We start from the raw sequence: 12,284 nt of genomic DNA, 5'->3' as shown, positions 1-12,284 counted from the left end.
AGGGAAGGGAAGGGAAGGGAAGGGAAGGGAAGGGAAGGGAAGAGGACTGTTGCTTTCAGCCCTGGAAGCTGCAATGTCTGTGTGCGCTGAAGCAGCACAGAAGGCTCCTTTCTATAGCAAATATTGCTATAGTGAAAAAAGACAGGCTTTCCCTCCCTGACTATGGATGCATGTACCTCTTTTGTTACTTGGACAACTCAGATGAAGCATGTCCTGCTCTGCATTGGTTTTGCAGCTGGCAGGAAACGCTGTGCTGGGAAACCCCACCTGGCTGAAGGTCCCCGGGTGGTTGCACTGCTCTCTGAGAATCACTGTGCTCTCTGCAACCGCCGCCAGTAATCCTCCCACCACTATTTATTGCAGTTTCCAGAGCACCTGCAGGCCCCCTGAGCTCTGTGTGAGGGCAGATCTGCGGCAGCCACAGATCAATATCACCTTCTGTTTAATGAATGGGGGGAAGAAAAAAAAAACAGAAATGCAGGGAATTCATTTGGAGCATCCACAGCACGTTGTGGTTTGGGGCTTTTGTAAGCAATTATTGCAAAGCTTGCATCTGGGAGTGAGGATTGCCAGCAGTTCTCTTAGAGAAGGTCACGGGATGTATCGATTCACTTGTGGGCACTGCCCTGTCCTCTTGTGTGCAACGTGCAGCAATGTTTGGGTTGGGCTTGGTGATCTTGGTGGTCTTCTCCAGCCTTAACAATGCTATGATTCTATGATCCTATAACTCTAGGCTGGGTCAGCCCCAACTTGCAGAAAGGCCCCAGAGGAGGAGGCTCTGGGCACGGGCAGTCAGCAGCTCCATTGTCTGCAGGCATTCCCTCTGTGTGTCCGGAGGACAATCCGCTGGAACACCCACAGTGGGGCAATAGGAAGCTTTGAGATTCCACCTCCCTTCCTTTCCTTTCTTCCCATGGAGCCGTGAATTTCAGCCTCAGGAAATGGGGCAAAGAAGCACCGTGCAGATATCCTGTCCACCTGGAGCAGCATGCAGAATTTGAGTACGTATGTTTCTCCACTGCTCCATTGTTCCCTATCCCCATATTCACTGTCAGATTTTCTGTCTCAATTCCTGCAGTTACAGATTCAGGGACTGAAGGAATAATGGCTACTGGGACCCCATTAGGAAAAAAAGTGCTGTAAGATTTTTGGCCATAAGAGGTTTAAGAACTTCCACAGCTGAATGAATCAGTGTCCCCTAGCTGACAGAGGATAATGGATTTAATAAATAGCTATGATTAAGTCTGATGTTATTTTTAAATAATTTCAAGAACTGTTACTCTAATCCCTCCGTGGTTGGCAGGAAGGATGCTGCTCAGCAGTTAAAATTAGTTCCCTCGCCTGCAGCCCGGCGTGCAGTTCCAGCCTCCAGGGCCGTGCTGATTTGCTGAGGCATCCGCTTCTTCTGGACATCCACAGCTGCATTTGCTGAGTGCTCTTTGCCTTGGGAAGCACCCCCTGAAATGACCAGTGTTTTGGTCATGGTGGTGTCAGATGTGAACACTGTATTTGCTCACCCAAGGAAAACGTCAAGCTGAGATGTCCCACGGTGCAGCTGGTGCCCATGGCACAGTTGGTCTTTATCAAACAGATCCAAATTTCCTTATATTTGGGAGCAAATTGAGCCACCTCTAAGGCAGGTTGCCTTCTCCCAGGTGCCATCCCATCACCCTGCAGGGACACAGCACTTGAACCAAGGGCCACAGTGTGTTGTCACCCATCATCAGTGACATGTCTCCTTGTCCATGGCACTGTCAACCAAACTGACGGAAAGTCGGTTCCTTCCCTTCCCTTCCCTTCCCTTCCCTTCCCTTCCCTACCCAAAACCCAGCTGCAGTGCTCAGCTCTGTCATAGCTCAGCAGCAAGGCAGGGATAACAATAAATCCCTTCTCCCACCTTCTTACTGCACGTCCCCATCAGACAGACCGTAACGGACAGGGGCTGTCACTTATTATGTGCTCATTTTGTGCTGAACACAACGCAGCTCTGATCACAGCTCAGATCGCATGGGGCTGCAATGAATCCCCAGGGCTGCAGTGGGGATGGTACCGGGATGCAGGGATGGGTGTAAGCTGTGCCAGGAGGGCTCATCCCAACCCACACAGGGAATTTCCAGCCTCTATCCTACATGTGGCCCTGGGCACGGCATGCACGGATTCACTGGGGTGATGGGGAGGTGTGGGCTGCAGGGATGCCAACGCTGGCTTCTTTCCAACCTCATGTCTAGGCTTATTAAAAAGCCATGACAATAACACATGAAAAGTCAGTCCTTTTTTGGGGGGGCTTCAAAGATCTGCCACTGGTCACCATCCCATTGCCGTGCAGTGTTACACTGGGAGAAACTGGGCAAAGGCGTGCGGACTGCGAGGGAGCAGCAAAGCTCTGTGCCAGAACCACAGCTTCCCTACCTGTCACCATGTGGATTTTCAGCCTGAGCACACACAACTGAGCTCAGGGGACACTGTCGTGTCGATTTAGGGTTTTATCTCCTTTCCTCTCCATTAGCTCTGATACCCTCTTATTATGCTGCAAAGAGAACCTTTTTCTCCTGCAGCGGTTGTCCCCTTTCCCACTCGGCAAATATTGATCTGCCCGTGTCCTCAGCACAGGGTGAGCTCAGCACGGCCGTGTCACCTCACATGCCATCACCCATGGGGCCAAGGGTGGAGAGGAAGGGACAGCAAGTGATCGCCACGTATTTTTCTCCCCCATCCTCTCTCTCCCTACAGCAGCAATGCACGGGGCTGGGAGCTGCAAATGCAAACCAGCTCTGGGCTGAGGCTGCTGGGGATTGGTAATGGAATGATTTCAGCCCCGGCTGAAATCTGATGGACTTGGGAAGACCGTAGGGCCCTGTTGGGTTCTCCACGCTGCCCCAGCCCAGTATAAGAATATCCCCAGAAAGTCCAGTGTAATAACACCAAAGTGCAGTGCAATGCATGGAAAAGATGGAAGATATAGAGGTGATGATGGAGGAGAGAGGAATTGGAGGAGGTGTCAGGGTGGCCCAGGTAGGAAAGCAACTCAGAGAAGAAAGAATTACTGCTGCTCCAGGTATACCCAAATTGCTGTGGCAGGAGCAGCTGGGGCTAATGAGGAGGTCTGGGGAGAGCCAATGGTTGGGCCAGCCTGGGATGTGTGTGGCTCCGCTGGGGCAATAAATAGGCAGCTGAGGGTTCTGGGAGCAAGAGAGGGAGGGTTGAGGGTAAGTGGTATTTGTTTTTTTTTCTTTGTTTGTTTGGGGGGGGTGTTTGTTTTTTGGTTGTTGGTTTTTTTTGTTTGTTTTTTTTTTTTTTTTATTCTATTAGTGGTGGGGTTCTGTTGCATGTGTTTTAATGTGTGCTCTTGGTGGTACATGACTACTGTGGAAGTGTGCTGGGTGAAGTCATGCTTTGCTGCCTGCTTGGAGGGCTGCCTTGGTCTCATTTGAGTGTGTGTTTTATGTATGCCTATGGGTGGTTTTGGTTGTTGTTTTTTTTTTGGTGTTTGTGTTATGATAAACTTAGAAGCAATGTTGCCTGTCCTGCTTATGCCTCTCACCTGGGGTTATATTAGATGTGTTTGAAGGGGGTCTGTTTGAGCTTGGTCACACTATGCCAATGGATGATCTGGTGCCTCTGCTATGGGGATCTCTGGGCTGTGAGATGGGATTTGGGCTGGGATGTGGCTGCCTCCCTTCAGATGGGGCCCTGAGCTGATGCTTCCAGGAGCCCTTCGTGGCCCTGCCAGGCTTACGCTGTCTAAATCAGTTGGACCCAGAGTTGGTGGCATGTTTTCATATCTCCGCAAGGGGAGGCATGCCCTGCTTCCTCATGGGGTCAGAGCTGCAGCTGTAACTTTCCCAGCCTGGTATTAAGTTGTGGTTTGTGCCTATACTTAGTTTAGAGGCTGAGCTGTGGTGTGTGTTGTTCCCTCTGAGCTCTGCTGAGGGCAGAGGAGTTGACATCCCTTTTGCTGGGAGCAGCGGACGTGTGGGGCTGTTGTGGGGTCCCAGATCCCCAGGGATGGAGGTGGTGTGGCTGTGACCTCACTCTGCCCTGTGCTGCCCCCAGAGCACGTGGAAGCTTTCAGCTGGCAGAGATCCTTGACCTGCCAAGATGCCAGTCGTGCACGAGCATGGTGAGAGGATGAAGAGGTTCAAGAACAAGGGCAAGGACACTGCAGTAAGTACAGACCCCACTGTCTGTGGCATCTCCTTCCAGCACAGTGGGGCCAGCTGGGGCCTATGTGAGGGCTTCTACATGCATTTACCCTCAGATCTTAGCACAGACTGTCAGGGATGCTTCCATAGCTTCAGAGATATGATGTGGAGCTGCTGGGATGTGGTAGTAGTGGGATACAGGCTTAGGGTGAGTAGCTCTGGGCTGTCACTGCTGCCAGCATCCTTGGGGAAGGTGGATGCAGATACTTTGTTGTGACCCTCCTGGCTGTGGCAAGGAGCTGCCTCTACTCCCTAGACCTAGCATACCTGGGTTGCAGAGTCAGATCTGGCATAGGGATGAGCTGTGGGGGGAGCTGGGTAATGCTGACATGATGTCCTGTGCCCCCAGACCCTGCGCAGGCAGCGGGTGGAGGTGAACATTGAGCTGCGGAAGGCCAAGAAGGATGAGCAGATCCTGAAGCGCAGGAGCATTTCCATTGTCTCTCTGGAGAAGAGCCCCTCACCAGAAGAGAAAAATGTGGTGAGTGCTGGGTGTTTGCTCCTGAGTGGGTCAGTGCTGCAACACACGGCTGGTACAGAGCATCCCATCAGCTTTGGGATTTGAGCCACCGCTACATCCAGCTCCAGTGACCTGGGTTAACAGCCAGAGCTGGATGCAGGGACTGGGGAGAGATTTAGGTGCTGCCCAGCCCTCTTCCATGCTATTTTGCATGGAAATGTGTATTGCAGCTTCCCTTGATGGCAGGTAGAACTGGGTGCAGCTCCAGGCACCGGAGCAGGGTAATTACTGTGCTCATGGCCCCATTATAGTGCCAGGGACTCCCCTGTGTTTGATTACAAGGATCAGCTGCCTGGAAGGCATTTGTGGGATTCTCTTCCTCTGTCTCATCCTGAAACTACGTTGCATAAAGAGCAGACAGCACCTTAGATATGGAGCATTGATTGCCTTGGGTCTAGACAGCTGATTGAGTGTGAGATTACACCTGAGGGAGTCCTGGCTTGGAGTTCTGACTTGCTGTCTGACTCTGAATCATCCTGACACAGATTGTTCCACTGTCTTTGGAGGAAATAGTGGAAGCTGTGAATGGGAGCAATACTTCGCTCCAGCTGCAGGCAACACAGGCAACCAGGTATGCTGCTTGATGGGAGGGATGGGACTGCTGTGGAGTTTTGGGGCCAGATGGTATTGTTCCTGCCTAGGGGGGCGCTGAGGGCACAATAAGCTGCAATGGGGAAGGCCCCTCCTAGCCCAGGGGACTGGGGTCCTACAGAGTGCCATGCCGGGCTCTGGGCGAAGCCAACTGAAGGGTTGGTGGTGCCTTCTGAGCTGTGCTGGTTGCAGACACCTGAGGTGGATGGAAAAGGAACCAGGGGTGTTGGAGGCTGGGTCAGAAGAAGGGCCGCTCTATAGCTGGACATGGCTGAACAGGGCTGTCCCCATGTGAATCACCATCAGCAGGGATCTGTCCCCAGGGTCCAGGAGAGGCTGCATTGCAGCTGGGGTTTTCCTGGGATAGATCCCTGCTGTGCAGTACAGCTGGCTTTCTGCTTGCTCCAGCTGAGCCTGCCCATGCCTGGGATGTCCTGGCAGCACCCTGAGCTCTCACCATGGTGAGATCTGGTGGCAACACAGCTCTAAATCACAGATTTCCCTCCTCTGCCAGCTCAGGTGTTGTGGCTGGAATTGAGATCTGGCTGGAAGTGCTCCCTCTTCTAGCTGTTCTTGGCTAGATGAGGGTCTTGATGGTGTCTTATGCAGATGGTGCCCGATGGCTACAAGGGTGCTGTGCCCTCTTGCAGGAGGATCCTGTCCAGGCAGAAGGACCCCCCTCTCAATCAAATCATTGAGCTGGGGATCATCCCTAGGCTGGTTGAGTTCCTGTCCCGTGCTGACAATGCTGCTCTGCAGTTTGAAGCAGCCTGGGCACTGACCAACATCGCGTCTGGCACCTCGGAGCACACCAGGGCGGTGGTGGAAGGAGGGGCCATCCCTGCCTTCATCTCCCTCCTGTCCTCCCCCCACATGCACATCAGTGAGCAGTCCGTGTGGGCACTGGGCAACATTGCAGGTGAGCGGGGTCCCCAGGCAGGGCTGGGTTAGGACATGGTCAAAGACAAATGCAAGAGTGCATCTTGCTGGGCTAATGACCAGTGTCATTATCGGGGGGGCTCTGGCTGCTGTTGGATGTTGCCTGTCTTGTGACTTAAACACATACCATAAATAACCCTCTTTATCTGTACAGGCGATGGTCCTCTGTACAGAGATGCTCTTATCAATTGCAATGTGATTCCTCCCTTGCTGGCTCTGGTGTCTCCTGTAACTCCAGTAAATAACTTTCTTGTTCTGGACTTGGCACTCCCAATCACTTGGGTAATGGGTGAATGGTGATGTGACTCTCAAAACAGCTGGATGGGACCCTTGTCTAAACTGCTTTTAATGAACCTAACCCTCAACAAGATGCCAGGCAGATGCATTTCAAGTCAATGCAAAGATCTAGTCAAAGCTTTCCCATCCAGCTTTGACCATCTCAAGCTAGGAGTAAGTTGCAGTTGGCACACAGCAGGCTTGCATGTGCATGCAGAGGGTAGAACTTGTCCTTCCTGCTTTCTCCTGCTGTGCCCTGCCCTCCTGCAGCAGTGCCTGCCCCACAGACTTCAGGGGAAGAAAGACCTTCTCAGAGTGGTGTGAGGTAGGCTGCAGCTCTGAGAGCTCCAGCAGTGGGATGGATGCACCCAGCTGTCCCTCCCTGTGTTTGTGTGCTCTCTGTAGGCTGAAATTCTGCCTTTCAAGGTAGGGCTGAGAAAACACCCTCTGGGCCTTCTGTGAGTTTATATTGCAAAATCTGTACAAGAATTCTCGGCCACTCCTGACTCAGCTTTGTATCTTCTTGGGGAGCACTGTGAAATGTCACAAAACATGACAGTCCCATCCCCTACACACCTTGGTGGCTGTGATGCTCTGCATGGAGCTCCACTGCTCTCCTCACTGGGATGAGAAAACTCAAACCCTTCTCCATGACAATGGGCTGCTAATATTGAAGTAACACACCCTTGGTCTTGACCAAAGAATGCTCTGTAATTTGTCCTGGGGACCCGGCAGTGAGCTGTTTGGTGCCTTTGTTAGTCATAGTGGCTTGTCATGCCACCAGATCTGAGGTTATTGGAACTTAATATTGGAGAAGGAGGAGGGGAGGTCTGCTCTTTCATCTCCCTGCTTCAAACAAGCCTCAGCCCTTATTAAAGAGGCTGCTCCTGGCTGATAACATCTGCTGTGGAGCAGTGCTGGTTGCACCAGAGGGCTCCACAAGGAGGATCTCACAGCTCCCATGTCTTCCAGGTTGGGTTCCTGAGGAACATCACATGGACTCTGTCAAACCTCTGCAGGAATAAGAACCCACACCCGCCCCTGGAGGCGGTGAGGCAGCTGCTGCCCGTCATCACCTGCCTGCTGGAGCATGAGGACAAGGATGTCGTCTCTGACTCCTGCTGGGCTGTGTCCTACCTGACCGATGGCTCCAATGACCGCATCCAGATTGTGGTGGATACAGGGATTCTGCCACGGCTGGTGGAGCTCATGGGCAGCCCTGAGATGATCGTCATGGTAGGGAACGAGTGATTGATCCTGGCCTCTGGCCCTTTAATATAGGAGCATCTGGGGAGAGGGAAGGAGCGGCTCCTTGCTGTCTGTGGTCTGCTGTCACCTCGCTCTGCAGTTCTGCTTGTTGCTGATCAAGCCAGTGCTCTGTTCCTTCTTGCTGTGGCTGGGAAGAGCCTGTAAAGCTGCTTAGATCAGAACAGGAGGCTGGTAGGTAGGCCTGTAACCACAGCAGTAATCATCCATGGGACTTCATTTGAAGGATCAGGCACTTAGTGAGGGCTCTTGCTGGTCTTTCTGATGTGTATCCCTTGAGATAAGATTTCTCATCTCTATCTGCTGTAATCTCTGTCTAGACTCCAGCTCTGCGTGCCATTGGGAATGTGGTTACAGGGACTGATGAGCAGACCCAGGCAGCTATTGATGCTGGTGTCCTGGCTGTCCTGCCCCTTCTCCTGCGACACACGAAGCCAGCTATACAGAAGGAGGCAGCGTGGGCACTCAGCAACATTGCAGCTGGGCCCTGCCAGCAGATCCAGCAGCTCATCACCTGCGGACTGTTGCCACCTCTGGTGGAGCTGCTTGATAAGGTAAGGGGTTGGGGACAGCTCTGTGCACGTAGGGGCAGTGCTCAGCTTCAGTCTGTGCTGCTTTGTTGTGAGGTGCTGTGCCCAAGAGCCACCTGATCAGTGTTCTGTGAAGCTGCTGGTTCTGAGGAACAGCATGAGCACTGTACTTAGTACATCTGCATGGGGGAAAAAAATCAGCTTGGAGCTGGTCTTGGCAGCTCTGCCATGTGTCCATCCAGTGCTAGGAAAGCAGGCCAGTCCAAATCATGTGCCAAGATTGGTTGTCCTCACTTGGCATCTCAGCCTGCTCTGAGGGATGCTGAAGTCTGGGAATGTCTTTTCTATGCTGCTTTTCCAGGGCGATTTCAAGGCCCAGAAGGAGGCGGTGTGGGCAGTGGCCAACATGACAACTGGTGGCACTGTGGAGCAGGTGGTAGAGCTCGTCCGCTCTGGGGTCCTCAAGCCTCTGCTCAACCTGCTTTTGTCCAAAGACAGCAAAACTATCCTGGTCATCCTGGATTCCATTTCAAATCTCTTCCTGGTAAGATCTTGTGTTGTATCCCTTCACCAAAGGAGCAGTGAGGTGTGAGAGGGATGCTTGCATGGTGCAGCTGGAACAGATGCTCCCCAGTGGTCAGTCTTGCAGGAGTGAGACTTCAAGCCTGACTTGTTCTTGGGTCCTTCTGGGTTGCCCAAAGGGCTTGGCATGATGAAGTTCCTGAGTGTTTCTCCTTCTGGAAAGGAGAGGATGCAGTATGCTAATCACCAAGCCATATAGGAATGAAGGTTTTGGAGAAGCTAGATGGTCCTGGAGTCTTCCAAGGGTCCAGGAGCTGTTTCAGTTGGTAGCAAAACCACAACACAGTGATCCAAGAGGAGCAGTTCAATATATACTGCGGTCATATTCCAGACATCTCTCCTGAACACAGTGCAGACCCTTGTGTTCCTACCTGCAGTCACTTGATCCTTAGGTTGAGGGCCCTACAGCACAGACCACCTTGGCCCCATTACTGACATGGATTATACTTGCCTTTGTTTTCAGGCAGCTGAGAAGCTGGGAGAGACAGAGAGGCTGTGCCTGTTGGTAGAAGAACTTGATGGTCTGGAAAAAATTGAAGCCTTGCAAACCCACGACAACAACATGGTCTACCGAGCTGCTCTGAATATCATAGAGAAGTACTTTTCTGGTGAGGTATGTGAGCTCTTGTTGCTGCTTATTTGAAAATGAGCTGTTGTGTGCTGACATGAAGCACATCCTCTAAAGATGTGAGATAAGTCCTTAGGTCTCTGCTTGAATAGTGTAGTTCTTATAGCTTACTCCCTTCACCTTCCAAAGCTCTGTAGAAGCCCAGTCTGTCAGCTGACTGTTGTGCAATAGAGATGCTTTGATAGCATCTTGCTGCTCAAATTTCCAATGGCATCAGCTAGCATCACTGCAGTTGCTGATATGCATCCCAAGTGTGGGGAGGCTTCCTCTTTCCTGGCTGGCTTGTTGCTAGGAAGGGCAGCCTCCTACTCACTGATAACTGTGCTCAGGTTCCTTCTGGATTACTTGACTCTTCTCACGTTAAGCTTGTGGAAAAAATATAGTACCTCAGCTAGGAGTCACAAGGGAATTCCATAACTGTCACAGATCCATATTTGGATCCAGCCTTGTTCTCGCAGATTGGGGAACACCAGAGTAGAGGCTTACAGTGGTCTGGCAGACCTCAGAGCTGAGGTCTGAGCTCTGCCTGCAGTGTTTTAAACAAGTAAAGACGCAGACTCATTAACTGATGGCTGCCAACTTCCTCCTAGGAGACTCCTGATCTGCAGCCTGGGACCGATGAGGATGGGCTGTATAACTTCTCAGTGGAGAAGCGAGACTTCAACTTCTGAAGAGGAAGCATTGCACAGCTCCAACTTGGTGGGTGAAAGCTGGGTGTCCTGACCAAGAGGAGCAGACGTGTATAGTCCTTTTACATTTGAAACTTATCAATAAATTGCACTTGTGGATTTGTACTTCTTGCCTCTATTCTTTTTTTTCCTCATACTCTGCTGTTATGAAGATCATACCTCTCTGGGCCTTAACAATGTGGAAGAATATGCATTGGAGTTTTTGGATATCTTTTTTATGTAAGATACTGCCTGCCTGCAGGAGCACAAGGTGTGTAACTTGCTAACTGTTTGAGTCAAAAATGCTAAGAAGCAAAGTGTACCACCAAGCCCTGCTTGCCCTTTGTGTTCTGGTTCCTGGGCCTCCTTGCAGGATAGAGGGTATTTCTCCTCCAGGCTGCCTAGAAAGAAGGAGGCAGAGCCTGTGCTCTGTACAAGGTGCGCAGCCCTGAGCTTGCAGGGCGTAGCTGATTGAAGTGCTGGAATTGCTGAACTGTGGAGTGATGCCAGGATTTACTTCCTGATCTGACATTATGAAGTGAAAATCAGAATAGCACAAAACCTGAATGTGCTCTGGAGATGAGTGCTTGTGTGGATCCCTCCTTTGCCCTGTGGGTTAACACAAAGGGCTCTGCTGCCAGCACCACCTTACTGTGTGCTGCTGATGCAGCATCTGGAAATGATTGGATTTCGGTGGGTAAAAGGAGCCTGAGGTACATGCTTCCTCAGTGTAAATGGAGATGTGGACCGGAGCTGGGCTTCTGCTGCTGCCCTTCTCTTCCTGTGCTTGGACACAGGGCTGCTGTGCGCTGATGCTCTGCTGACTTACAGCAAGCTAAAAAGGGAAAGGTCAGAGCTTTGGGGCTCCTTTCCTGCTCACCTGTGTGGCTGCTGTAGATAAGGTGCATGCTTTCACCTTTGCAGTGCTAGGTTGAAAGATGTGTCTGTGGATGTGACACTGGGTTGATGATGCTCTACTTTCCAAATCCAGAGCATCTCCCCCTTTCACTGAGATGAACTAAAAAAGTATTGCTGATTGAAGTGTCCTCTTTCCTGACCAAAGAGGAGCTCAGTGATAACTGGAGTATCTGTACTGGAGATGTGGGAAAGATGCTGCTAGGGCCCATAGGATCCTGTGTGCACTGCATTAGGAGCTGATTGGGGAGAAGCGGATCTGATTAGAGAGAAGCAGTTCATAGAGGGAAAGCGGGTTCTCTTGTAGAGCCTAACTGTTCATTTCACACTGCCAGAGGAGCACCCAGGAACTTCTCCAGCACTGTGCAGCTGTGTTCTGCAGGCCTGGCTTTACAGGAGAAGTCAGAGGGGGTTTTGGTGGAGGAGAGCTGTGTGGCCCCCTGCTTTCAGGACTAAAGGGTGAGCACAGGCTACCTGGCAGCATTTGCTGCCCTGTCTGGCTGCATGTGCCCTGCAGAGCCCTGGCATGGGACAGGGTTGGCTCATGGCTTTGCCTTGAGCAAGTTTAAAGGCTGCTCTGTGTTTGATGGGGTGCCGATTTTATGGGGTTTGGCCTTTGGTGGTTTCATTTCTGGTAGCAAACCAGGAAGGGTGGCTTGTGGGATGTATTTTTGTGGCTCATAAACGAATCGGTGGGCTGGTTCACATCTTACTGTACCCTCCATTGCATTTCTCTCCATTGACTTCCATGCTGCTGTGAGCATCTATGTTCACTGCACCACATCTGTGTCCTCCTAAATTCCCCCCGTGCCCAACAAAGGCTATTCTTTACTTTATTTTCTTTACTTTACTTCCTTAGCAAACAAACTTTCTCAGGAAAGAATATGGGAAATGAAATAATTCTGAAGACATCTGTATCAGTGAGTGTCATTTAAAGCAACTGTGCATTAATTTGGTGTATTTTTGGATCAGTAGGTGGAAAAATTGTACAGGGTAGTCACATTCATATATTTTATCCAAAGTAATCCACGTGAGGAGTCCCGGATTTCAGTGAGGTTAAGCTTAAAACGGCGATGTTAACGCGCTACGTGGCCTGCGGGGTCGCGGTCCTCCCGCACGCGAGGGGGCGCCGCACTCCTCCCTCAGAGCCGACCTCCTCAAGATGGC

General features: G+C 51.3%; 1 protein-coding gene across 1 annotated transcript; it reads left to right on the top strand.

The window, feature by feature from the left end:
* The first annotated feature begins 3,157 nt into the window (after positions 1-3,157).
* KPNA7 (karyopherin subunit alpha 7) lies at positions 3,158-10,328 on the top strand. The gene is made up of 11 exons (XM_003210592.3): positions 3,158-3,206; positions 4,054-4,164; positions 4,552-4,683; positions 5,208-5,293; positions 5,964-6,232; positions 6,407-6,489; positions 7,501-7,764; positions 8,115-8,348; positions 8,686-8,868; positions 9,370-9,519; positions 10,125-10,328. The coding sequence occupies exons 2-11, from the start codon at positions 4,099-4,101 to the stop codon at positions 10,203-10,205; spliced, it is 1,548 nt and encodes a 515-aa protein (XP_003210640.1). The 5' UTR covers positions 3,158-3,206; positions 4,054-4,098; the 3' UTR covers positions 10,206-10,328.
* The last annotated feature ends 1,956 nt before the right edge of the window (positions 10,329-12,284 follow it).

The sequence above is a fragment of the Meleagris gallopavo genome, chromosome 16, assembly GCF_000146605.3.
Source record: "Meleagris gallopavo isolate NT-WF06-2002-E0010 breed Aviagen turkey brand Nicholas breeding stock chromosome 16, Turkey_5.1, whole genome shotgun sequence".
Classification (NCBI taxonomy): Eukaryota; Metazoa; Chordata; class Aves; order Galliformes; family Phasianidae; genus Meleagris; species Meleagris gallopavo.
Note: the sequence above shows the minus strand (reverse complement) of the source record. Positions and strands in the feature narration are given on the sequence as shown.

What these genes read in the sequence shown, in the direction of transcription:
- KPNA7 (XM_003210592.3), top strand. Translation starts at nt 4,099, where the DNA reads ATGCCAGTCGTGCACGAGCATGGTGAGAGGATGAAGAGGTTCAAGAAC. An exon ending in TGGTGTCTCCTGTAACTCCA is followed by an intron (nt 6,490 to 7,500) that starts GTAAATAACTTT and finishes CATGTCTTCCAG; the next exon opens with GTTGGGTTCCTGAGGAACAT. An exon ending in GCCCTGAGATGATCGTCATG is followed by an intron (nt 7,765 to 8,114) that starts GTAGGGAACGAG and finishes ATCTCTGTCTAG; the next exon opens with ACTCCAGCTCTGCGTGCCAT.